Genomic DNA, 27,832 nt, shown 5'->3' with positions numbered 1-27,832 from the left:
GAACACGTAATCGCTATATAGAGCACCATTAAAATTTTCAACAGCTCACCTACATGCGCATAATTTAGAGCAGCAAGCCCCACGAAGGAGGAAAAATTTCTTTATCACGATCGATGCACAAAAATAAATGGCAACAGCAGCAACATGCGTAAGAACCAATTTGAACCTTTGCACCATATAAGGGAGTAAAGGCCAAGCTGAGAGCCCATATGTGCCCTCTTCCCAACAGCCAATCCAACAAACAAGAGCAACAGCACTCAAAAAAGGAGTAAAAGCTGCCCAAGACGAATTTATTAACCACAAAGGCGCTGCAAAAGCATAAGGAAATGAGCTACTCCATAGTTGCACCCAAATGTCCCAGCGTGTGTGTGGTCTGATCTTAAGTTGTGCTCGGTTCAAGGCTAGTTGAGTTCAAAATTAGCAAGATCCAACAACTATGACACCAATAGGCAGGAGGTCAAAGTTTGATTCCTACGTGGGCGGCTGCGCTCAAGCATGAGGTTCCGTAGTACATATTTATTATCGAAATTTCGAAACTAACTTTTGCTTACTTCAGCCTGGTTATTCAACTCTATGAATACATATAGATGGTAAACGTGCAAAGACGCACTCTCATACAAACACCCTTTTTGACTCATGCCAGCTATTCGCCAACAGCTGCTACGTGTTGGAATCACCTATACTATGAAATAAAGCAGCCCGACAAGACTTAGGAGCCGCCTTCTGTCAAAACGAGAGTGTATGAGAAAAAAGGTGGACCTTGCACTCCACTCCACATGTTGCGCACAAATGCAAAATTTGGAAATTGTGCCACGACTATACGAACTTGGACAACCTTTCACCTTGGAATTATACATCTACAACCGCTCACAAGACAACATAGCTGTGTCGGTGAGTTCAACAGATTGCAACAATTGAAATGACTTTATACCTACGAGATGCTCTGTGATACATGCAGACATGGTGGTTAACTCAAGAAGAAGAAACTAGCTTTCTGAAGCCTGACACACTCCAAGACCCAAGGCACTTCAAGCTATGCAAAGGACTTTTCAGATCCCTTATTATTTGAGCTGCAGGTTATACACGATGAGACAGAAACCCTTTGCCACTTGCCTAGCATCACCATAACCCACATCTACACTGACATGCTCAGCGTAGTTAAGCAAAAAAATTTTGCACATTTCTAATCAGATACAAAAATTTATGATTCTACACTCGTGAATATTACTGTACACTGGGTGCCGGCACATATAGTCATAACCATAACATTTAATGACTTTGTGGACCACACTGTTGACTCTTTCTTGACATCCGTAACTCCTCTTTCCTGTCCCTCTGACCCTGCTCTTTTTATAGTGGCAGAAAATCCATCATCCAGTGTGACACCTGTGCCCTTACCCCCCTGCATGTCTGCTCCATTGCCCACAATATTTCTCTGGTAGAATAAGTCTCTGTCCGGAGACTTTAAGCCAATCAGCCATCACTTTCACCTGGGGTCAGTGCTACATACACATTGTCCACTGTCTGCAGTGCTCCACTCATGCATCTCCAGCTGATGCCCGCCATCTACTTCAGACGTTCCCTGGGCTTCTGCGACAAAAACAACTCGCAAAAGTGTACTTAAAGGTGTGAAATTAAACAGTGATCAAGCAGAATATTATGAACAATGAATTATGGACAACACATTCTTTAAGTGTGTTGCAGTATCTCAGTGAAACGAGCCTGCATGCATATATACAGTTTCATAATGACGTTAAGCCAGTTGGCAACCAAAGAGAATAAAAAATAAGTGTTTTTTGAGGGCGAGGGTGACTGATACATAGTGGCGTAGCAACGGGGTGGGGGGGTAGGGGGTAGTGTTGGCCCCGGGTGCAAGGGGCCAAAAGGCGGAGGGGGGGGGGGGGGTGTAATATACGTCTGAAGACACTCCTCTTTCTGCCAGCTACACCCGTGAGGGGGAGTGACAGAAGACCTATGGGCCCTGGGTGCCAGACGACCTAGCTACGCCACTGCTGATAGATTTCATGCGACGTGGGCATTTATGCTTAGTACTGCGGCTGATTCTTGAATGCAAGTGCCAGGTAACATTTCTTTGCAAAAAAGATACTATAGGCTTTTGTGTATCTGACACATCTGTTTGCATGAACAGGCCGTTAATGGCACACAGTGCCTATGGAGGCAGCCATATGGTCCGCCTGCACAGTGCAACCCGGAGAGCAGAAAAAGAATTGCCCACCCCATATATCATCGTGCGTACCTCTTCAACAAAAATGGCCCTTGAGAGTAAAGATAACACATCGAACTGCATATATTGGAGACCAAACCCAGACGCAGCAGCAATGCTAAGGCATATCCAAAGGCATATCCAAAGGCATATCCAAAGGCATATCCAAAGGCATATCCAAAGACTCCCCCCAACCCCCCCAGCCCCGATCCTTCCTCCGAGATATGCCAGCTTTTCCGTGCTCACAGCATTGAGTGTGAAGCAACACCCCTCTTATGTCCATTCCGTTCTCCATGAGTATTAATTAGCCCTTGTGTTAATCCTGTGTGTAAGCAGATGACTAGGAAAAGGAAGGGAGGGGCTAAAAATTAAAATTAAATTGTGGGGTTTTACGTGCCAAAACCACTTTCTGATCATGAGGCAGGTCGTAGTGGAGGATTCCGGAAATTTCGACCACCTGGGGTTCTTTAATGTGCACCTAAATTTAAGCACACGGGTGTTTTCGCATTTCGCCCCCACTGAAACGCGGCCGCCGTGGCAGGGATTCCGGCCGCCGTGGCCAGAAGAGAGGGGTTAAATTGTGAAGCACTATGCAAAAGCTGGTGGGGTATCACCAAAGGCAAAACGTTTGAAAACACCTGCTTTGTGTAACTGTGCATTGTTTTACCTAAGAAAGGCCTGTATGCTGGCCCAATTTCCAACGGAATCTGAAGTGATCTATGTCACTTATGGTGAACAGAGCCTGAACATAGAACAGAATTGGTAATGTCATTTTGCTTCCACATACTTGTAGATAAAAGGACCACTCCAACAAAACAACTAAGTAGGTTCATTCACGATGCATCTACACTGCTTATGTTCTAAATGCCTCGGACATGTAGCTTGGCTCGAACTAAACAAGGCATACAGATATTGGTTCTACTTAGCCAAATGGAATTTTCACACAATTTAGTGCATTTACTAAGAAAGACAATATGCAATTAGCTTTTGTTGTGCACATGTAAACATCTTTTCATGTACAACGATGTTAAATTGGGCAGCGATTTACTTGGAGAACAACATGTCCCAGCGAGGCATGCAACATTCACAATTTATCACTAAGTATTTGACTGTGCACAGAAATCTTTTGTAGGCATAGTGAATAAACAAGTACTTCGTTGTTGAGCCATTACATAAAGGAACTGATTACCAAAACTATCTCAGCAACCTTTAGCACAGCTAAGCTATATCTTAATATAACTAAACAATTTAAGCAATGTGTGCCTACATAAGTGATAACATACTTGACTGTGGTACTGTGATGTTGTCAGTGTCATGTGTCATGTCAGATCAGCATTCACAAATTGTTTCATTACACTTTTAAAACAGGATGAAACGACTAGTCACATTATACTGGAACATGCTATGAATTACCTTGGCAGCTGAACATGTCCAAGCATATGGTAACGTTGTGTAACAGACTGCCATGTAGCATATGTACTGCATGTGCATGCATATTCCCAATTCACATTTGACTTAATACGTAGACACCTATATCACATAACAGTGTTAATAGACAATTGCTTTTTGAGTTCACAAGTTAAAAATAACCAAGCTTTGAAAGAAGAACCTGCACTGAAATGGGCACATGTTGATACAAGTGCCTCTTCACGTGGATGTAACGTGCCAAAGTCTGAAGGCGTATGTGTCACCAAATTCGCTGAGTGGATGTGGAGGTAATCCTTAAAAGTTAAACTAGCAAAAAAAAAAGCCTTGGATGTTTATTTATTACATGTAGGTACTTGTTGCCAAATATAGAAGTAATTTTTTGGATTGAAGGGAATATGAATCGAATACTGCCAAAAGTGAAACAAAGGTAGAATATGTTTCCAATAGTTTTTGAATAATGAACAGTGAGTGTCATAATATGTGTAAAACAAAGGGCACATCCTGGTGTTCATAAGATTGGCAAGTTCCTGTAGTTCTACCGCACATTATGAATCATTGTTTACTAGAAGCACAAATGGAGCACAAGGAACGAATGAGGAAATTGCTTGCATACAAAGGGCTCTTCAGAGAGCTCAGTTATCCCTCTAGAGCCAGGAAAGCCTCGATCCCTTAGAAACGTATAGTCTCTACTACTCCCTTTCTGATATTTTATGCCTAGACTATGCCCATGGGGATGACATTTATCATACTTTTTTTTCCATTTGAGTTTTATTTGTGCACAGGTAATGTTTTAAGTGTTCAAAGGTTATTGGAAAATATTTGTATTTACGAAGTGCCTATTTTAAAGCATCAAATATTCGCACACCCTTAAAACAGTGAATTCTTGGATTTATTATTTTAAGGACATGTTCTGTGCGCAATATTGTTTGTAAGGAAATTCCTTACGAGAGACTGGTACAGCTGCAGTTCACAAAGACTCTTTTCAAACTTCAAAAAACAGGATTAGCCCAATTAGTACTTCCTTTCTGGGCACATATGTATTATACAGTGCAGATGTATGCTTGATTGAAAATGTAAATTTTATACAAATATTTCTACATATGTGTCACACCAGTGCTTATAGGAATGCAGATAGAATAGTTTAAATAAAATGTAGGAATGAATGAGGCACGGTGGACTTGACAATTGACTCAAGACTCAAATTACTCATGTGTGTTAGTTATAACAAGTTCTTTCTGTGTTAATAATGAACTTACAACCGCCATCACTTCTTTTATAATGCCAGATACTGTACAATAAAATGCTGATATCTCTATATTGCATGCTGTCATTCAAGTATTAAAATACCAGGAACAGAGAATGCATACTCATTAAGCACAGGCGTTTATTTGCTGCTCTGATGAGACAAACAGTGGAATGCTTACTGAACAATCAATTGCCCTAAAAAAGTACCCATCTGTAAAAAAAGGTGCGAATAGAGTAAGATCAAGCACCTCCAGGATGAACCATGTATACCAGAACCTAGTCAGCACTGTCTCTGTGTACCTGCTTCTTTCTATGGGCTTGTTCAGTCGTGCTTACACACTCTATCATGGATTCAAACCATGTAGCCTGCCAACGTGTTTTAAACAAGAACCTAGAAGAAACAAATACATGAGTGGGTCTAACAGAACAAGTTCATATGTACCAAAAGACAATACCGAAAAAAAAACAGTACTTATAGAAATCAGATAATTCAGACATCTGTAGTGTAATTATAACTATTACAATTAACATACATATTCTGTAGGGGCATGCAAACAGCAGTTTCTGAGGTTATAACAAATGTTGAATACTTTTGGAAAAATAGAAAGCACAATATGACAAAGCAAATCGCTGATTTTACAGACTTTATTATATCGAGGTTCAACAGTATTTTCAATTTTTTCTCAGCTATAACGGCTTCATATGGATCAGTTCTCATAATTCTTTTTGCTGTGTTCTATAACATCTTGAGAAAAGATTTTGAGCGAATATGATGACCCCAGAAAAGTGTTTCAGGGACCATTTAAGAGAAAGCATTAGCTCGGCAGCTCCAATCAAAATACATGTGAAAGAAGAAATTGTTCTCAACAACTACAGCCCCAAATTTGATGAGGTTTGTTGCATTCAAAAGAAATAGTTAGAATCTAGCGACTCAACAAGCACGCTGTGCTTAGGTTGGACAGGAAATGAAAACCTATGTACCAAATGAAGATGAATAAAATTTTTGATTTGATTTGATTTTGATTTTTGTAGTGAATTTTTTATTTAGGCCATGAATCTTTTAAAAAAATTGTTGAAAATCACAAATTTCCAGATAACGAAACTATTAAGTTTACAACTCTAACTCAGCAATGAAAGATGATATAACAATTCTGTAAAATGCATCGAATAGGACATCTAAAGCGGACAAAACTGGTATATTAAATAAGGCTTTCAAATATAGCACTAATATGTGAGTAGGACTTTGCAAAAACCTGATAAACAATGTAGCAAGTTGACAAAAGATATAAATTGATACATCAAATTGCTCTGCTTTGGATGATCTACCGTATGCAGTTTACAAAACTACTACTGTATATCTATTCTAGGTGTAGAGCTATGAATTTATAAACTTCTTGTTTCAATTTTTTTCAAATCTTTTAAATTCCTGTTATAACATGAAGGCCTTAAAATTCTATTTTTACCAGTCACTAGAATTTAACTTTTAGTTTCAAAAGCAACACATTTCATAATAATTGGCCCAGTGGTTATCTCAGAAAAGTGTTGCTGCATTTTACTATTTGAATAGGCAGCATCAGAGTTGGGCCTGAGCTAAACTTTCCTCTTATGAGCACATGGAGACACGTGTGCTACCTGATGCAGTAGAACACCATGCAACATGCTACACATTTGTAGATATATTGTGAGCATTATATTACCCCTTCATCTTCTTCAGCGCGCGAACTGCGAAATAAACCGTTGAGGCTTAACAGCTGTCTCGCAAGTGGTGGAGGCTGCTTTCGATCCCTTGGTCCTCTGCGCCTTCGAGTTTCCCTGGAGCTTCGTTCAGGCCGCCGCTTGCTTCACCTTTCCGCCAGCATGCCCCAAGAAGATCCTCCAGGAGCCTCCGGCGTTACCGTCTCTGCCCCACCGGCCGTTCCTTCATGGACCATCAGCATGCGGCAGCGCGGCCCCATCATGTTTGCTGGCCTTTGTAGTGACGACGTTGATGACTGGCTGGACAATTATGACTGCGTGAGTGAGTCTAACCGGTGAGATAACATGCACAAGCTTTGCAAAGTCGCATTCTATCTTACTGACGTTGCCAGGACTTGGTTTCTCAACCGCGAGAGCACCTTGCCTGACTGGGCGGCACTTAAACACCAGATTCGGCAGATTTTTGGCGCTTCCAAGGTTCGCTCAGAACGTTGCTCTGCGAGAGGTATGGGGATCGATACCCCGCACCTCCACCATTTGCGAGACAGCTGTTAAGCCCCAACGGTATATTTTGCAGCTCACGCACTGAAGAAGACGACGCTGGCCATGATGATGAATATATACAGATGAAGAAGATGAAGGGGTAATATAATGCTCACAATATATTTATTTACATTTCATTTTATATACACTTATATTTCGGGCTACTGTTCAACATGGTTGTTGACCTACCCTACAGTATCATAGCGCTGTGATCTCTTATGTCTGCTTAAGTGATGAGACAGTGTAAAGGACCAGGAGCAGACACAACTATGTGGCCGGTCACCTGCATGAATGCGCTAGTGTGTCTTCAGGGCAATCTTCAACAAGAATCTCTGAAGGCATAACGGGCATTGAAATAGCTTCTCGCCTCATGTGTCTCTTAAGGTGGCCATTTTGTGAGAAGCTCTGAGAGCATGAAGGGCACTGATATGGCTTCTCACCTGTGTGGGTGCGCAGGTGGACTTTCAGGTGACCCTTGTATGAGAAGCTCTGAGAGCATGAAGGACACTGATATGGCTTCTCACCTGTGTGGGTGCGCAGGTGGACTTTCAGGTGACACTTGTGTGAGAAGCTCTGAGAGCATGAAGAGCACTGATACGGCTTCTCGCCTGTATGGGTACGTAGGTGGGCTTTCAGGTGGGCCTGTTGTGAGAAACTCTGAGAGCATGACGGGCACTGAAATGGCTTTTCACCCGTGTGGGTGCGCAAATGGGCTTTCAGGTGGGCCTGTTGTGAGAAGCTCTGAGAGCATGAAGTGCACTCAAATGGCTTCTCACCTGTGTGTGTGCGCAGATGGCACTTTAAGACGTATCTGTTTTTGAAGCCCCGAGAGCATGAAAGGCACTGATATGGCCTCTCACCTGTGTGGGTGCGCAGGTGAACTTTCAGATTAGCCTTGTATGTGAAGCTCTGAGAGCATGAGGGGCACTGATATGGCTTCTCACCTGTGTGGGAGCGCAGGTGGGCTTTTAGGTGGGCCTGTTGTGAGAAGCTCTGAGAGCATGAAGGGCACTCAAATGGCCTCTCGCCTGTGTGGGTGCGCAGGTGGTCTTTGAGGTGGCACTTTTGTGTGAAGCTCTGAGGGCATAAAGGGCACTCAAATGGCTTCTCGCCTGTGTGGATGCGCAGGTGAACGTTTAAGCTGTATCTGTTTGACAAGCTCCTATGGCATGAAGGGCACTGAAATGACTTCTCGCCACTATGGATGCTGGCATGTGCTTCCAGATGACACAGTTCATCAGCCTCATAGTCACCTAGGTGACATCGATGAAGGCATCCTTGCTCTGAGTTGTCACACTTGGCAGCTGACGAAATAGAAGACCTTGATGCTGCACAAATAAAACAAAAGTAAGAGTTATTATGAAATGCCAAAAAAGAACACAGATGCTAAATTCGATGACAAGCTATCTTTTTTTATTATTTGAGAGATCTTCAGGGTGAATTCATCATTATCATCATCATCATCAGCCTGGTTACACCCACTGCAGGGCAAAGGCCTCTCCCATACTTCTCCAACAACCCCGGTCATGTACTAATTGTGGCCCTGTTGTCCCTGCATACTTCTTAATCTCATCCACCCACCTATCTTTCTGCCACCCCCTGCTACGCTTTCCTTCCCTTGGAATCCAGTCCATAGCCCTTAATGACCATTGGTTATCTTCCCTCCTCATTACATGTCCTGCCCATGCCCATTTCTTTTTCTTGATTTCAACTAAGATGTCATTAACTTGCGTTTGTTCCCTCACCCAATCTGCTCTTTTCTTATCCCTTAACGTTACACCCATCATTCTTTCCATAGCTTGTTGTGTCGTCCTCAATTTAAATAGAACCCTTTTCGGAAGCCTCCAGGTTTCTGCCCCGTAGGTGAGTACTGGTAAGACACAGCTATTATACACTTTTCTCTTGAGTGATAATGGCAACCTGCTGTTCATGATCTGAGAATGCCTGTCAAACGCACCCCAGCCCATTCTTATTCTTCTGATTATTTCCGTCTCATGATCCGGATCCGCCGTCACTACCTGCCCTAAGTAGATGTATTCCCTTACCACTTCCAGTGCCTCACTACCTATTGAAGTATGAAGTATGATGAAACATAAGGATTTCTAATGGTCCTTTTTAATTTACTCAATATTTCTGCATTTGAATGCTTCATGAACCTGTTTGTGAAGTCACTTATAAGAAGTATATTAAAGACAAGTAAAAAATCATAAGTGACAGAATGTGGATAGGTTGACAACTCTCTCAGATTCCTTGAGCCTCAAAAAACACTTTGAAAAATGCTTTCACGAAGCTTGCTCTCCTAACCTTGATGAGCACTTCAGGCCCGGAGGCCTTATTTGGCACTTGCAAAATTTGTTATTCACTGGTACAACAAATTTATTTTACATGAGACTTCATTAGTGGGTTTCTTCTTGATTAACCACTGAACTTTGGCAATGTTTCTGTAAGTTGAGATTGCAAGGAGCCGGCTAGGAAATACCATAGTTTTCGCCATATAACCCACTAACGCATGCAACCCACATTCTCTACCAAAGGAGCCCAGAAAGAAAAAAAATGCAGGCATATAACCTACAAAATAACTGCAAGCAACCCTCTGATGTCTACAAAAAAGTGACCATTTGGGATAAATGACTTGTTCGTGTCATATCTTCAGCCAGGTTTACTGTTTTCTGAGACGGGAGCTAGGCCACTGAGCACGGCTTATCGTGATCCAAGTTCTACATTGCCAATGCCATGTGCACTATTCGCGAACTGCTAAACGGAAAATGGTGACCCATGCAGAGGAGGAGAATGACCGACAATACAGGAAGGAAGAACAGAGCTTCAACACACAGGGTTAGAAAAATGGTGGGGTGGCCCAGGACATAACGAAAGTGTGAGTAGATGAGAAGCTTGCTCTGAAGTGTGGCTTTGCAGCAGTGCACGCTGTGCTGCCATGGAGCTACACTTCAAGTCGAAATTTTGATAATCCGCACCCCGATCCTAACCTTACTGCAAAATTTTTATGATGTCTGGTGCGAGTTATAGGTGAAGAAGTACGGCAATTTCTTCTTGAGTGCACTCTGTTCCTTGTGCTCTGCCATCACAATATAGTTGCAAATGAATGCTGGAACTGACAAGGAATAGTACAAACAATCCGCCTCTTTTGCAAAGTGCAACGCATTTTAACACACCAGCAGGTGAAGGTATTGTAGTGTTTGCGAAGGGAGGCATTGGGCATCGGCAGTGGCACCGAATAATCAACACACACACACTATTTCCGCACCGTGCCCAACTTACCCCTCGGTAGCAGTGAGGGTGTTTATATAAATATACATACATATATATATATGTTTGGGCGCCTCCTTGGGCAGTCCAACAGAATGAAGTAGTATAATATACAACAGGTATAACAAAACATAGCCTAAACACAGCTGGATAAAAACAAGGGAGGCAAGCGTACACGGTGATGGAAGCAACACTTGGTCTTTTGGAGCAGCTTTCAGAGCAGGAAAAATTCCTGTCTTGAGCAAGAAAAGAAGTGCTTTTGAGCCATAACTTACTGCTCCATTGCAAAGAGGAAGCAGTATGTAAGTTAGCACTCTCTGGAGCAATGCATTCAATATGTATTATGCTAAGATGCCAGTATTTCTTCTCCAACTTATTGTTCCATTTTTTTTATTATACAAGATATAAACGCCAACTTAATGGTAATTCACTCTTAAAAAAAATTGCCGACGATTACGTTACTTCCTAATGTGAAATTTGGGCACAGCTGTTTAGCTGTTTTGGCTTTTCGATATATTGAGGCAAATAATTCGAGCAAGACATGTCTGTACAGTTGCAGACAACTTTTTATTCTTCACACATATTCCTTCTTCAAGAAACACTCCACTCCAAGTTTTTGATTTTCATGAAGGAAGCTTTGCGGTTGGAGAAATAGATGGATATATGCTCGACTTGCTGCACCAATGCCTGGTTTGGCGTAGCACACCTCTGGATTCTGGCGCTGGGCCTCTGCTCAGGCAGCTCGTTTAGCAGCAGCAGCCGACGAAGGACTTCCAACGGTTGCCTCGCTCAAGGCTCAGAAAGAATTGGCTGAGAATAAACTATTTATAAAGGCAGATGGATTATAATATAAGCCCCGTCTGAGCCTCGGAGAATCCGTCTCGTGCGGAACATTTCGCACCAGCCGCTGCAAACGGAGCGTAGCTTGGCGCAACTGCCTCGCTTATTGGCAGGTCGCGGAACGCAGCGTGTAGGCGCATAGGAACGTTGCGCAGCGAAGAGATGGCAGCTACTGACTGATGCCGTTGACGCTGCTAGCGAGTCAACTGAAGGTGCCTCTGCGTTTCGGCTTGGGAAATGTGAAAGATTGAGGTGCGCGGTACTGTAAAGAATTTCCTTTTTGTAGGTCATGGCAAACGGGTGCGTGTTACAATCAGGAGCGGTTATTCCCCCCCTTCTTTTTGGTCACAGAAAACGGCGTGTTATAACCGACGGTGTGATAGAATTGAGTAAATAATTTAAATGTGCCTTCTGACACTAACTGCTGGAGCAATGACTGTATCCTACCACGATAACTTTCAACAGCTGACTCGGCCATGGTAGCACTTTCACCATACATATTCTTAAAACCTAAGTTGCTACTCTTCTTGAAGGGCCCCCCACCAGGCCACATAGCAAATTTTGGTTATACGCTGGAAGTTACATGCCGTCCAGGGAGCATTCTGCCACAAGGATTTTTCAGATTGGTTCATTAATAGCCGAGATAGAAATATTTCAGTGCCGCGAACCTACGATTTTAGGAGGCGAGGGCCACTGCCAAGAGAGACACTCTCTACTTGCCCCTTCTAGCCTCCACAAGTGGAATTTCTTCCCTGCGTTCTCCCATACTGGAGCTCAAGGATCACATAATGCAAACGTCACAGGCACATTTTCCCCCCTCTCTTTCTTGCTGCGCAGTACACTTCCGCTGATGGCATCGTGCGGTAGCTGTTGTGTTTGTCTCATTTCATGCACCACACAATTTTGTGCGCTATGCACAAGAACACCTGACCAGTGGTACAAGTCAGTGCTATGCGAATACTGAGGCAGACAGAAGCAACTCACAGAGCATGCTTGCATTCTGGAACACAGTAGATAATGACATAATTTCGCTGTCTGCATGTGCGACAGCACAACGTGGGAACAAACAGACAAAACGGAAGTACATCTCACTTGCTACATGCAAAGTAAAACAAGAACATGCAGACGTTCAGTATGACAATGTTATTATTTCTCTTAACTTTCATTCGTCTACTGAAGCAAGAGATTACACAAGTAACGAATGCCGCCTTGAATAATTCTGGAAGTCACGTGTCCTACGGGCAGCATCACAGCAGTGCGATGTACATAGATGCACTTTTGCAATATACGCACTTGGTGAGGGGCCACACTTGGTGAGGGGCCCTTTAAGATTTTGGACCCAGCCATCAGTAAGTTGAAAACCCTCAATGTTCACCTGAAGCACCACGGTTTCTGCCTTTTGATTTAAAGCATCACTGGACACCAGCACTTGCACGGTGATCATCGCTTTCAGTCACATGAGGATAGCTTCAAGTTTTGGGTGGGCACCTTGGCTGACATTCTTCTGTCGGGATCAAGATGGTTTCTAGGCAGCTTCCAAAATCCTTCACCTGGTTGTTTATGTAGTCTGATATTGTCTGCTTCAAGATTTCTAATTATTTTGCAACGCCCGATTGCAACAGGTCGCTTTGCACTTTCCTGATAATGGTGGCCTTCTTTTTCGTTGTGAATCTGTTACAATTTTCTCTCTTTGAAACCTTTATCGACTTGGAAGCGGACGACGACGGTGGTGTCAGTACCACTGGTAGCAGGTGGCAATGAAATGGTAGAAGAAGATTGGTTGTTGAAGTGCTAAGCCTAGCATCATGGTATGCAGCTGAAGAAAACCACAATGCACACGAGAGGCGGTACATACATTATCCCTGACCATACGTGACTGACGTGTGCCGACTGCAATGAAAGCGCAAAGGCTCGCGGAAGAGTGCAGCATGTGGGGCCTGCTATTAAGACTGTATTGGAAATAGAAGCTCTTATGAACTAAACGTAACAGCGCAAACATATAAGACGATCCACAAAAAGAAAGACACGACACACACAGGCAGGCGTACTGTGCGCCTGCGCGATTATGTGGCCTAGGTATATAAATGCATCGACGATGGAAGGAAAAAAGAAGTTGTTAGTCAGCGCCAGTGTGTGTCGTGTCTTTCTTTTTGTGGATCGTCTTATATGTTTGCACTGTTACGTTTAGTTCAGAAGTATGTACCAACTAGGCCCAAATGAAGTGTTGCTGAGAAGCTCTTAATTGGCAGGCTGGATGTGTACAACGCTGGTTCGAGGCTGCAGGAAAACAAAATGACAGAAATGTTGTTTTCGTTTGCGGTATCTTTGGACTTGCGATCGTGAAAAAAATTTAGAAAATTTAAACGAGAACTGTTTCAAACATGAAAAATTTTGTTCGTTGTTATACATAAGTACATGCAGCATAGTGAGTGTACCATGGCAGAGTCCAAATGACATGACAGGCCAAGAAAATCGGGTGTCCAAAAAAAAAAAACTGTTCGGCGATTGTATCATTATTATGCTGTGAAAAGAACATATTCGAATTCCACTTTGTACCAGTAAACATTTTGTAAACCATATTTTGCTAATCTCACGCTACAACTACATGCGCCTGAATTACCAAGGGGAGGTTAGGCCTCGGTCAGATGTCACAAGATAACTTTAGCACAATCCTCCTGTGTTTGCCACACTGTATACTGTGAAACAAAATAAAATTTGCTTGTTTCAATTTGATAAAATGGGGAAAGCGTCATCATTTTTGTCATTATTGTGGCAAACACATTAACTCTGCAACCTTTGTCTAAACACGTGTTAATACTGCTAGGTGTGCAAAAATAACATGTCAGGGGTTGAATATATAACTGCATTTGAAAACAATGTGGTAAGATGGGTGGAAGCACCAAGCAAGATTGTGGCAGTGCACTGTTTGGTTTCTATGAATAGAAAGTAAACCGAGCAACTCTCGATTTTCACTACGTATAAACTTCGTTGTGCAATGGCTACACTGTTGGCAATGAACATGTAGACATTCTGGCGGAATTCTTTTCTGAGCACCGTGCACAAAATCTTCTGACGACAGCACATTCAATTCAATGCAAAAGCAATTGAATTGCTGACTAGTGTCTCATGTCTCAAAGGAAAACGACTTCACTTTTCGCACCAGCAAAGGTAGATGAGCTTGTAGCACATTGTAACATGAGTGCTGAGGAAGAATACCTTTCCGCTGGAACAAACTGGTGGTACAGAAGGGGTCCCATTAGCCACTGCAGCCTGCAGACACGGCACAAAATACCTGAAGCTGCTATCAATGGGAGAGGACCAAAATGAACATATCGCCGACAGACACCTCAATACGCCTACAGGTTGATTCTAGTGATTGCTGGCGTGCACCTCACGTGCCCAGTGCATGTTGCTCATTGCCTAATGACAGCGCTGCGCATGCCTAGTCCTGCTTAGTCATCATCGATGATGTGCCCTGGGATGTCATGACTCAAAGCTGTCCCTGGAAAAGAATCCTGACAGTTCCCACGTGGTTTCTGCCTCCCTCAATGAATGAGCATATTGATAAAACGAAGTATGTTTTATAGTTGACTGCATTAAAGAATTTTGTTTCAATTTTATTCACCCTAAACACAGGGGTCAACAGCCATGCCATATTGATCTATATTCACGTTCTTACACTAATACACCGATCTAGACATAAATAAAAGATTTTGTGGGTGTAACGTTATTGTAGGGCAATGTAAGGGCTACAACAAAACCAGGACAAGAGAGCTCTGGATTAAGCTCTGCCATCTAAGGTGCTTCATGTGCTCAGTAGAGCATTATTTTTGCATTTTGCCCCAATCTGTATGCAGACAAGGATCACAAGCCTGATAATTTGTCGTCGACAGCAACGTCATACACACTTGAGCAAGTTGTACCAAGCTAGGCAGACTTAGCCATTTACAACACCCACACATGTAAGCATATGTAAGAGAAGTGCAGGTCACCTGAGGTGGAGCTTAACTCATCCACAGTCTCCGTAGTCTGCATGCTCCTAGACTCGCTCCCTGGTTTGAACGAGCATCCGACAAACTTGTCAGCCAGAGGCAAGCTGCACTGCGCGCCAACCTCGACCTGACCGACGACCTTGGAAGGGCTGTGGCATGCCGTTTTGGCCGCGATGCTTTCAGCTAGGCTCATCGCATTTGTGAGGCCTGCAAAAAATAATTGAGGTTATTGCAGTCCTGTTACAGCATCAAGACCACAAGGTAAATAAAACAACAGAATAAATGAAGGGGCGCTTTACAACACATAGCCAAGGAACACAAAACAGCCCTTTTAGTTCAGTATTCCTAAAGGGCTACAAAAGGACAATCCACACTGAATATATAAAAGCAGGGCTACCTCTTTTTTGTGGAAGGCTTACGATAGCAAAGTGTATCTCAGACACTTTTTCATCTGATACATATATTAAAGCTATTGGTGTAGTCCAACTAATGAAAAGTGATTGCAACATTCTGAGGTCATTGCCATCAGCCTATTTAGTGTAGACTGTAAGATCTCCAATCTCCCTATCTCTTGTGCAAGCTGATACCATCCTGAGCTTGCAAATTTTCTATTTTCTCACACTAGCTGTCTGCTGCCTACGATTGCACATCTGTTCCACTGGTACCAATTCAGTAACCCTGATAGGGCATCGATTACCTGCCGTACACATTAACAGCTTACTCAAACACGCTGCACTACGTGGACCATCTGGATGCCTTGGACAGCGAGCTTCATGTAAAGTCTGCAAGGCCGACAGACATCGGGTTTCCTCGTGCAAGCCAGTGAGAAGTACGTGGCTAGATGCTTGTGGCGATTTTGCCTCAGCATTTCTCCTGGATTTCTTAAGCCGACAGGCTGTCGCGGCAACCTTCTCACATTTCTTTAAAAGGCCCATTTTGAGGCCGCCGGAGCGATGCCTCGGCGGACCTCGCATATTGCTTGAAACCGTGACCCTTCTTTGCAGTTGCTATAGCAGTGCCATTCTTTAACACCGACAGCCACGACTTGTTACATATGATCTGAGCACCCAGGAAGCAATTAAATGAGGGAACACAGTCAGCAGCTAGATGAAGGAAGGTGGTGGGGAGGAACACAGGCCTATTCACCATTCCCACTTTGATTTTTTCACGCAACCCGGTTATAACAATTATCGGTTACAACAATGGAATTTTTGTGGCACTTTAATATTGTTATAACTGGGTTCGACTCTATTCTAATGTGAATGAAACGACATGCTTACTTTCATTTTTGCGTGTTATTAGGACATGACAGCAGGTTTATGGTTTTCATTGATGTAATTTGTTCCTAGCCTTTTTTGTAAGCATTCAGTTGTCTTTTGACAATGTCATGCAATGAGTCTTGAAGTTTTGAGCATTAAATTCCCTTGGCGGATTTTCAAAGAGTTAAAATTTTCTCAAGATTAGTAGGTGTTAAAAAATGCATGGCAAAGAGAGGTATATGCTCAAAATTCCTGCTGGTAGTTTTTTTTTTTCTTTGATCAGCTTTAGCATTGCCGAGCTGGTCCGATGTTGTGGTTGCCACAACCACGGTGGCTGCAGCTCAGGGTGGGCAGGCGCCTAAGCTCACCGTTCCCAAGAAGAGTGTGAAAGCATGCCTCAGCAAGTACAGTGGACTCTCGTTAAACGGAACCTCAAGGGACTGGGAAAATATGTTCCGTTTATCAGGAGTTTCGTTTAGAGTGAGAAGGTTCAGGATTTCGCAATCCGTTCCAGACTACTTGGTCCCGACGAGGCAGGCGTGCGCGCAATAGGCAGTCTCCGCTGAAGCGGATCTCAGATGCAAAATCTAGGTATTAAAGAGGATGGTACGCTATGGGCACAAACTTTATTGCACAAAAGCAGTAAGCAATGAACTTATTTTCAGAGCACTATTAAAATAAAAAAAAACAATCTCAATAGTCCACTTATTCCACGGAAATCAGTGGGAACTGCGATTTATTGGCTTGTGAAAAAGCACTTTATGTTTGCTTGTTTGAGCTCTCGCAACCGTTTTCTTTGAATGGCACCACTCATACTAGACAGGCATACTAGAAGTAGTGGGAAGACAGTGATGGGTACCGCGATGGGGCTCTGCGTGAACGTCAAGTTGCAGTTTCGAGTCTATTTTCGGTTCCGTTTATACGGTGGTCTGAAAATTCGAGTTCCGACTAATGGGATTTTTTTTACATTGCCTTAATACAAAACAAACCAACTGCGAGGCGTTTGTTCCGTTTAAGCATTGATTCCGTTTCACCGATTTCCGTTTATCGAGATTCTACTGTATATTTTTTTTAATAATATACACTAAAAACCTTTCTGGTTGAAGGAACATGAGTGGGACATGAAGACAGTAGGTAGCTTTGACGTGTCAAATACATTTTGGTACTATGTTATTTTGCAACAAGGCGATGCTATGAATTAATGCGAAAAACGTGAAAAAGAACTAAACAAGGCATATTTGATTCAAGAACGAAGAAAGTTTATTATGTAAACAGAAAACACTCAAGGTATGTACTGGGAGGATACGTAGGGACAGAAAAGGGTGAGCTAACAGCTAGGTAAAGCAACAGTTGTTTTAAGATTAGATGTATATTCCGGCTTCCACTAAATCTCCCTCTCCCCGACATGCCAAGCGCTGATGACATTCATAGCACCAACTGGATGCTTGCGCTTTACAAGACTCCCATTCGATTGGCATAATATCAACACCGAAATACCTCGGGAAGCACACGTCCAAAATCCTGAGCGGACTAACAGGAGTCGTCAACCTCATGGATGACATTCTTGTCTTTAGCCAGAATGAAGGCCGCACAGCAGAAATGTTGACACGATGCTCAAGGAACTGTCTCCTTAAAGAACAACACCAAGGTACGAGTGCCACTAAGAGATACCCAAGACAAAAATTAAGATTGCCTACCATTTTTATTAAGCACCTTGAAGCCTGTCACTGGCATCGCCTCGGTGGTGTGGCATGCTCAGCATGTACATGCAAACAATGATCACATCATGGCTGCTTGAAAACTCGGAAAAAAAGGCCAAATGGTCATTGGAAGATGAAACTAGTGAGACTATTGCTGAACTGCTAAGACTTCCCACCTGGGCAACTGATTATAATGACAATAGACAAGTACTGCTTGCTTAGTTCGAACAAACGTACTGACAAGAGTGTGACAAGAGTGCACACACTCACGATTTAGGACACGTTTGTTGCTGGACCAAACCTTCCCAGCTCTTCAGTATGTGCTGTCTACCTGCAATATCGCTGAAGTACTGCTGATTTAGGGGTTCACAAAAGCATATTTAGGGTCCACAAAGCCCTTCCACGCAAGTCGTATCAAAGAGTACAGTGTGCGATGCATCACACCTTTTGCAGGGCCATGCAAGGTGGTGCTTGCCACTATGCTAATAAATCGGAGGAAGCCATATCATTGCTCCTATTAAATATATTGTTACGTGTAGAAAGATACAGATGGAAGAGGCTATTTACAAGCTATTTACACTGGACTGGAGCCAGAGCGCCAGGCCGACATTTTTTCTCGCGCCAAGGGCACAGCCCCACATCGTCGTCGTTCTCGCGGCGGCTCGTCTCTCGGGTATCTACCGATAATATCGTAATACTACCCCCTGGCGGCAAAAGTGCCATCACAGTGCTTTTAAATATCCAAGGCACGTGGAGAGTTGTAGGGCTTGAGTCAGGTGATGTGGACAATGTCACTGGTTGTCACACCAGAGGACGTAGTGGGCGTGGCTAGAACAATTTCATAGGTGGCATCGGTCAATTGGCGGAGCACGCGATATGGGCCGGTATAACAGGAAAGCAGTTTCTCACAAAGGCTAACTTTACGCGATGGTGACCAAAGCAACACGAGGGTGCCGGGCGCAAAATGGACATCACGGTGACGGAGGTCGTAGCGTCGCTTCTGTTTGTCTTGAGAGACTTGTAGACGAACGCGCGCAAGTTGGCGATCATGGTCAGCACGGGCGATTGCATCACGGGCATAAGCGCTAGGTGAAGCTGTGGTGGACGGAAGCACGGTGTCTAGTAGTAGCGTCGGTTCGCGGCCATACAAGAGGTAAAACGGGGAAAAGCCGGCAGTTTCGAGACGGGAAGAGTTGTATGCAAAGGTAATGTAGGGTAGAGCCAGGTCGCAGTCATGGTGGTCGTCTGAAATGTATTTGGATAGCATGTCTGTAAGGGTGCGGTTCAAACGCTCAGTGAGGCCGTTCGTTTGTGGGTGGTAGGAGGTAGTAAATTTATGCTGAATGGAGCAGGCCCGCATGATGTCGTCAATGACTTTCGCCAAAAACGTACGGCCACGGTCTGTTAGCAATTGACGCGGAGCACCGTGCATCAAAATGATATCATGTAGAAGGAAGTCCGCAATGTCAGTTGCGCAACTGGTTGAAAGAGCGCGGGTTACGGCGTAGCGGGTCGCGTAGTCAGCCGCGACTGCAACCCACTTGTTTCCTGATGTAAATTCCATTAATGGGCCGAGAAGGTCTAAGCCAACACGATGGAAGGGCTCGGCAGGGATGTCGAGCGGCTGCAGGTAACCAGCAGGGAGCTGGGAAGGCTTCTTGCGTTGTTGCAAAGTTCACAAGCGGCGATGTAACGCCGTACGGAACGGGCAAGGCCCGGCCAGAAAAAACGGCGACGTACACGGTCATAGGTTCGAGATACGCCGAGGTGTCCTGCCGTTAGTGTGTCATGGAGCTCTTCTAGAACGGTTGAGCGGAGGTGTTTAGGTACTACAAGTAGGAACTCAGAGCCGCCCGGATGAAGGTTACGACGGTACAGAGTACCGTCGCGGAGGACGAAGAGGCGTAGAGTGGCATCGGCCGGAGAGTGTTCAAACCGGTCGATGAGTCCTCTGATGTTGGCGTCACGACATTGCTTATGGGCGAAATGAAGCAGCTGTGACACAGAGAATACACAAGCAGCACTGGTAATATTGGAGGAGTCAAGGTCGTCAACAGGGTAACGCGACAGGCTGTCAGCGTCTTGGTGCAGGCGGCCAGACTTCTAGACCACAGAATACGAAAATTCTTGTAGTCTCAAAGCCCATCGACCAAGCTGGCCTGCAGGATCTTTTAGGGATGAGAGCCAGCAGAGAGCATGATGGTCAGTGACCACGGAAAAAGGGCGACCGTAAAGGGAAGGACGGAACTTTGCAACCGCCCAGACTACAGCAAGGCATCCTCATTCCGTAATGGAATAGTTGCACTCCGATGGTGTGAGGAGGCGGCTTGCATAAGCAATAACACGATCCTGGCCACGCTGACGCTGGGCTAAGACGGCACCTACGCCATGACCGCTGGCATCTGTACGCAATTCTGTAGGGGCATCAGGGTCGAAGTGGGCGAGAATGGGTGGTGAGGAGAGAAGAGTGACGAGACGAGAGAAGGCGGCGGCTTCTGCAGTGCCCCACGAGAATTATACGCCTTTCTTCAAAAGATTAGTGAGAGGTCTAGCAATTCAATTGCCGCAAAATCTTGAACGAAACGACGAAAGTACGAGCATAGCCCGACAAAACTTTGAACGTCTGCGGCTGTCTTTGGAACCGGAAAGTTTCGGACAGTGAGAGTTTTGTCGGGATCAGGCTGTACTCCAAAGCACCAACAAGGTGGCCCAGAACAATAATTTGGTGGTGGCCGAAACGACATTTCGACGAGTTAAGTTGCAGCTTCGCCTTTTGAAATACATCAAGTATAGCTGTTAGACGCTCAAGGTGAGTGTCGAACGTGGGCGAGAAGACGATGACGTCGTCGAGGTAGCAGAGACATGTGGACCATTTGAAACCACGGAGCAAGGAGTCCATCATACGCTCAAAGGTGGCAGGGGCGTTGCATAATCCAAACGGCATCACTTTAAATTGGTATAGGCCATCAGGTGTGATGAACGCGGTTTTTTCTCTGTCCATATCGTCAACAGCAATCTGCCAGTATCCAGAACGAAGATCGATAGAAGAGAAATAGCTGGAACCGTGGAGGCAGTCAAGGGCGTTGTCTATATGTGGGAGCGGGTAGACGTCCTTCTTAGTAATGTTGTTCAGATGGCGGTAGTCTACACAGAAGTGCCACGTGCCATTTTTCTTCTTGACCAACATTACAGGTGACGCCCAGGGACTCGAAGAAGGCTCAATGATGTTTTTGTCTAGCATTTTGTTGACTTCGCTTTGAATTACTCGGCGTTCCGATGCAGAAACTCGATACGGTCGTCGGTGAATAGGGGTAGCATCGCCAGTAAGAACCCGATGCTTGAATGCGAGTGTCTGGCCTAAAGGACGATTGTCGAAGTCGAAAATGTCGCGGTAGGACGATAATATTTGGTAAAGGTCTTCAACCTGCGCAGAAGACAGGTCCGTTGCAAACATTTTCTGTATCTTGGGATCGGCGGCCGAGGCTGGCACGATGGGCTTGTTAAGCTCGCAAGAAGCATCGGTCGATAACGTTGCCACGTGATGGTCGCCGAGACAATCAACGTTGGCAAGGTAAATACCTTGCGGTATAATTTGCTTAGCCAATCCAAAGTTTAAGATAGGCATGAAAGTGCGGTTCGCAGTTATAGTAAGTATACTGTGAGGCACGGTAACGGCATACTGTAGTGGAATGTCGGGCAGAGGAGTGACGAGGTACTCGCCATCAGGGACTGGTGGGGAAGGCAAGAGTTCAATATAGGCTATTGATTTTGGCGGCAGGCAAATAAAGCTGGTGGGGTGTAGGCGGCACTGGGGTGCGTCAGGAGGTTCTGCGAGAATCGGCAACTCAAGGCGAAGGGTACTGGCAGAGCAGTCAATAAGGGCAAAATGTGTGGAGAGAAAGTCGAGGCCGAGAATTAGGTCGTGGGGGCAATGAGCAATCACGGTGAAGAGGACAGGGGTGTGGCGCCGGCAATGCTGACTCGTGCCATACACATGCCGATAATAGGCACAGTACCGCCATTCGCAACGCGGACGACGCGTGCCGACGCTGGGGTGAGGAGCTTTTTGAGTCGTCGTCGGAAGGCAGCACTCATAATAGAAAGATGTGCGCCTGTATCGATGAGTGCAGTGACAGGATAGCCATCAACGTCAAGAATGTTACGTGTAGAAAGATACAGACGGAAGAGGCTATTTACAAGCTATTTACACTGGACTGGAGCCAGAGCGCCAGGCCGACATTTTTTCTCGCGTCAAGGGCACAGCCCCACTTTGTCGTCGCTCTCGCGGCGGCTCGTCTCTCGGGTATCTACCGATAATATCTTAATAATATGGCACTTGGCACATACTAGTAAACCTTCCTCTCGGTAGAATTGACAAAGTCCACGTTGACAATCTTGTAAACACTAGCATCTAGTGTGACAGAGGCTTGTTACAAATGTACAAGAGTTCGAGGATATAAAGTTCGGATCCATGAAAATCAGTGGCAAGACAAGCGGCAATGCCATTTGTGCGACGAAATTCTTGCACAAAGCTTCCTTTGATTGGACCAAGGTAGCCCGCCGCCAGACAGCACCCAGCCTGTTAAGGCAAAGGACCTCGACTTCTTTAGGACTGCGGAAAAAAAAAAACCATTTTGAATATGTGAAATTTTGAGATGTCAACCATTTCACTGAACATTGCTCTCATGATGATTTGCCCATTCTTTCTCGTTTTCGGGCGATATGCATTTTTCAGCCATCCCAAGAGATAAGTATAAATATTCTAGTGTAAATATTTGCACTGCTGAAATGTATTGCAGCTTTCTGAGATTTTATTTTTTGTACTTCTTTACAGTCGCCAACCAATTTGAGATTGCCTCCGAAAATTCGGGAATTCCAAAAAAATGAATTCATACGCACAAAAAAATGTCACTTTATTTACCAAGGGGTCTTTTTTCTACATTTTTCTGTGGGGTGCTATGTTGTAATACGAATAGATCAGCACATACTTCGACAAAAGTGACATTATCACTATAAACAGCTGAAAGCACCATGTGGACTCACATTAGATCAGAGTTAGTTGGCAGCACAGTCACTGGCTTCTCACTACCAAAACCCGATTTATCTTACAGCACCTGATGAACTATTTTGTCGCTGGCAAGTTCAGCAAAGAAATAGATGTTGTCAGCGTTGGTGAACTGCTCAAGCATTATTTCAGTACGCAAGTGCTCAGTGAGGTCAGAAGATGAAGGGGACTGATGGGGCTCGCTAGAGTTGCAATCATTGCACGACGACGACATTTTATGTTGAACCGTAAAATCCACGTGGCTCTGGATTGCGTTCTCGGTCAAGGTCTCCATGCATCTGAAAGTATCCCGACTGCAGAGATCAAGTCAACGTTGTAGCTCTCGCCACTGTCCACGCATAGCACCAAGCGACTAAGCACACGTGACCAATGGAGCTGCTTGAGTGTGTGGATAATCCCTTGGTCCATCTTCCTCAAGTTCTAGGTGGGCACCTTAGCTGACATTCTTCAGTTGGAATCCAGCAGATTTGACTTATAATGACGGCTCTCTTTTCCATGGTCAGCCTGCTATAATTTCCTCGCTTCGAAGCCTTTGTTGAGTTGAAGGCAGAGAATAAAGGCAGTGCCGGCGCCACTGTTAGCAGTTGGTGATGAAACCACTAAACATGATCGGTTGTTGAAGCAGCTAAGCCTAGGATCGGGGTATGCAGCTGAAACAAACCCCAATGTCCACAAGAGGCGATACAAACAGTATCACCAACCATATACGGCTAACGAGTGCCAACAGCAATGACAGTGCAAGGGTTCCCAAGAAAGTGCAGCAAGTGGTGCCTGCTATCAAGGCTGTACTGGAAATGGGAGCTCTGAAGTGGCACGTGAGATGTGTGCAATGCTGGTTTCAGCCTGCAGGAAAACAAAATCATGGCAATGTTGTTTGCATGAGAAAAAGTGTGAAAAATCAAACGAGAAGAGCTTGACACATGCAAAATTTTGGCTGTTGTTATACAATGCCTCTATGGAGTGGCGGTACCATTTGAGAGTCCAAATATTTGGGCAAGCCCAGAAAATCGGGTGTCCAAAAAAATCAATCGGCGATTGTGCCATTATTATGCTGTGAAAAAGAACATATTCGAATTCCACTTTGTGCCAGTAACCATGTTGTACAGCATTTTGCAAATGTTATGCTGCAACCAAATGTGCCTGAATTACCAATTAGATGTTGGGGCCTTGGCCACGTGCAGCAAGATACCTTTGGCACAATCTTCCTGTCTTTGCCATGTGTACTGTGAAACAAAATAATGGTTTCTTTTTGTACTTGTCAAAAATGAAAACAGTGTCATCGTTTTTGTTGTTACTGTGGCAAACATGCCAACTCTAGAAACTTTGTGCAAACGCATGTTTAATACGGCTTGGTGTGGAACAATTGCATGTCAGGGCTCGACTTTATGAATGCACTTGAAAGCAATTTGATAAAATGGGTGGAATGATATAGCAGGATTTTGGCAGTGTATTCCGTGCATAGAAAGTTAAACCGAGCAACTGTCCATTTTCACTATAAGCTTTGTTGTGCAATGGCTCTACCCTGTTTACAGTGAACTTGAAGACATCGAGGTGGAATTTTTTTGTAAGCGCCATGTACAAGTTTTCCTGACGACAGCAGATTCAATTAACTGCAAAGGCAATTGAATTGCTCGGTGGTGTCTCATTTCTCAAAGGGAAAAGGCTTCACTTTTCGCACCAGCAAAGGTAGATGAGCTGGTAGCACGTTGTAACAAGCGTGCTGCGGAAGAAAAGCTATCCACTGGGACAAACTGGTGGTACAGGAGGGGTCCCATCAGCCACTCCAGTGAGCAAGCACTCTGCAAGAAACCTGACGCTGCTATCGACAGGAAAGGACCAAAACAAACATATGGCCAGCATTCACCTCGAGACGCCCCCAGATCAACTGAAGTGATTGCTGCCATGCAGCTCAGGTGCACAGTGCATGTTGCTCATTGCCCGATGACAGCGCTGTGCATGTCTAGTCCTGCTTAGTCATCACTGATGATGTGCTGTGGGATGTCGCAACTCAAAGCTGTCCCAGGACCAGAATCCTGAGAGTTCCCGCGATGTTTTCGCCTCCCTCAATGAATGGGCATATTTATAAAATGAAGTATGTTTTGTAGTTAACTGCATTGAGGAATTTCGTTTGAATTTTATTTCCCTCAAACCTAGGGGTCAACTGACATTCTGCATTCATCTATATTCACGTTCTTACACCACTACAACGATCTAGACATAACTAAGAGACTCACTGGGTGCAACATTATTATAGAGCAACATGAGGGCTACAGCAACACTCAGACAAGAAGGCTCTGGATTAAGCTACACTATCTAAGGTGCTTGAATTTGCTCAGTAGAGCAGTATTTTTGAATTTTTTCCCCAATCAGCAGAAGAAAGTATGCTTTCTCGTGCAATGATCTCGTGCTTAGCAGCCCAACACCTTAGCCACAAAGCAACCACAGCGGTCCCAAACCATTGCAGGGACCCTTCGAAGTACAACAGGGTGTCAAAATTAATCCATAGTGTGCCACTACGGCGTGCCTTAATATCTGATTGTAGTTTTGACACATACAACCCAAAAATTTAATTCATGTTTGACACATCTGCCACGATGTGATATGCCATGAGAGGCAATGACAATGCTTAACCTTCTTGCAGGTTATAAACAATAGTGTACACCTCCTTAAGAGAAGAGTTGCTGTAATAACGGAGGTGAGGCAAAATTTTGTCAAAGATGCGCAATGTTAGCAAGCAAGAGTGCAGGCCCCAAGCTCTTGTTGGTAAGATTGGTGGTGCCTTTTTCAGCAAATAAGAGTGTGAACTTCAGCGAAGAAAAAATGTGCAGAGACCATACACAATGATGTCAATGTAAGCGAATAGCCCAAACAATTGAGAACGTAAAACAACGAAAGAACAATCCCATGAAAGAACGAAAAACAGCGAATGAAAGTGTTGCTTGCCAAGTCCGACCACCAACCATTACATACCTCCAACTAACAACGAAAATGGTCGAAAGGGCCAAAGAAATCCACTTCAAAATATTTCATAGCAGCCACATGTCCATGCCAGAATGAAATGCACAGTACACCACACTGTTACACATAAAGCCCAGAGCAAGTGGCAAAGTTGCAATAATATATGACCATAAGGACAATACGGCAACAGTTTCCGATCACAACTCAGACAAACACCGAGACGTTTAGGCATACCTGCAGGCCTGCAGAAATATTTCGGATGTTGAACAAATTTATCCGATTGTTTCGGCCTACTGGCATTTCCTGCATTTGAGACCTAATATATACTAAGAGTTTTGCAACTGTTCACAGGCATCGCTTGTGGCACAGCAAATGCATTTAAGACATCGACACAGTCTTATGAGTATGAGTCAGACAATGAGGATGCAACTGGCAAGTGATAGTGCACCTGACACAAGGTACGTTGGAAAGCAACAGTAGTCCCACAGGGACTCACAGCTGAGGACGATCAGCCATAGTTTGCAACACGATTATTTCTCAAGATTTATTCTCTTGAGAAAGCTGGAAACAAGTTTTCTGGATTCTTCTACTGTGTCTCTTGTGATGGCATCAGGCATCAAGTGCAGTACAATACTATAAGTATTTTGGTGTAGGCAATTTGATATGTGCATTTAATGCATTGTGGGAACTTCCAACAGATAACTGGCCAGCCTTTCTGGCCTAAATCTGAATATGCTTTGCCACTGGTATAGCACAACATGCAGTGATAGGGTGTCATGCATTACTCGATTTAATCTTCCTTTACTAGATCAGCTCAAGCTTTCGAAGCAACAGCATGCCTTGGCAAATGAATGCACATACCAGATCCTGGACTAAGCCAACCAGCAACAATCAGCACTTGCGGCTAAATGTTGTCAACGATGCAGAAGAAGGCTAGATCTTGATGGGCACAACTAAAATCAGCAGAAGCTGTAAAGACAGCAGTAGCACAGTAAAACAAATAAGACTAATGACGATACACACATCAAGGTATATGGGTCTAGAGCACTCCAGTACGTAATTTCCACAAAGTGAAACATACGTTCCTCGCTCAACCGAAAAAAAAAAAGTTCTTTTCGGTGGAAACATCACGAGTGTGTAGAGTTCGTCTGGGTAGTTTGTAACTGATATCTTAAAAACAGCACAGACACACTATCCACCGTATTAGTGTTATTACAATGTCGATCACGGATGCTAAGTTACACACATGACACACTGTTACAAGGCGGGATACGTCAACTTAGAAAGCTTGGCACTAAAGCACTGGATGGGGAGAGGCCGCCAGACCCTCCTCTTCCACCGCTCATTTACTTCTTCATGTGTACAAACGTGCCGTTACAACATGAACAATGAAAGCACCGGACGTAGGTATAATGAGCTGATTCGTACGCTCATCTACGTTTACCTTTGAAGGTGCTCCCAAACGACAGCACTAGGGACGTGCGTTTGTTTACCTGCTCGTTCACCATGCATAGCACGACACAACTCCACAGCAGGGCTAGTTTCGGTATCGAATCAATCCAGAGAAAAATAAAGAAAGCAGCGACAAGCGATTGTTGGCGATTGTATAAAAGTCT

The 27,832-nt window shown here is 44.3% G+C and overlaps 1 protein-coding gene across 1 annotated transcript; it reads right to left on the bottom strand.

The window, feature by feature from the left end:
• Nucleotides 1-4,986: 4,986 nt before the first annotated feature.
• LOC135909724 (zinc finger protein 782-like) lies at nucleotides 4,987-27,781 on the bottom strand. The gene is made up of 4 exons (XM_065441777.1): nucleotides 27,661-27,781; nucleotides 27,078-27,185; nucleotides 15,235-15,441; nucleotides 4,987-8,463 (listed from the first exon to the last, which is right to left on the bottom strand). The coding sequence occupies exons 3-4, from the start codon at nucleotides 15,425-15,427 to the stop codon at nucleotides 7,415-7,417; spliced, it is 1,242 nt and encodes a 413-aa protein (XP_065297849.1). The 5' UTR covers nucleotides 15,428-15,441; nucleotides 27,078-27,185; nucleotides 27,661-27,781; the 3' UTR covers nucleotides 4,987-7,414.
• Between the last annotated feature and the right edge of the window lie 51 nt (nucleotides 27,782-27,832).

The sequence above is a fragment of the Dermacentor albipictus genome, chromosome 8 (genome assembly GCF_038994185.2).
Source record: "Dermacentor albipictus isolate Rhodes 1998 colony chromosome 8, USDA_Dalb.pri_finalv2, whole genome shotgun sequence".
In the NCBI taxonomy this organism is placed as follows: Eukaryota; Metazoa; Arthropoda; class Arachnida; order Ixodida; family Ixodidae; genus Dermacentor; species Dermacentor albipictus.
This window is presented reverse-complemented; position numbering and strand designations above follow the sequence as displayed.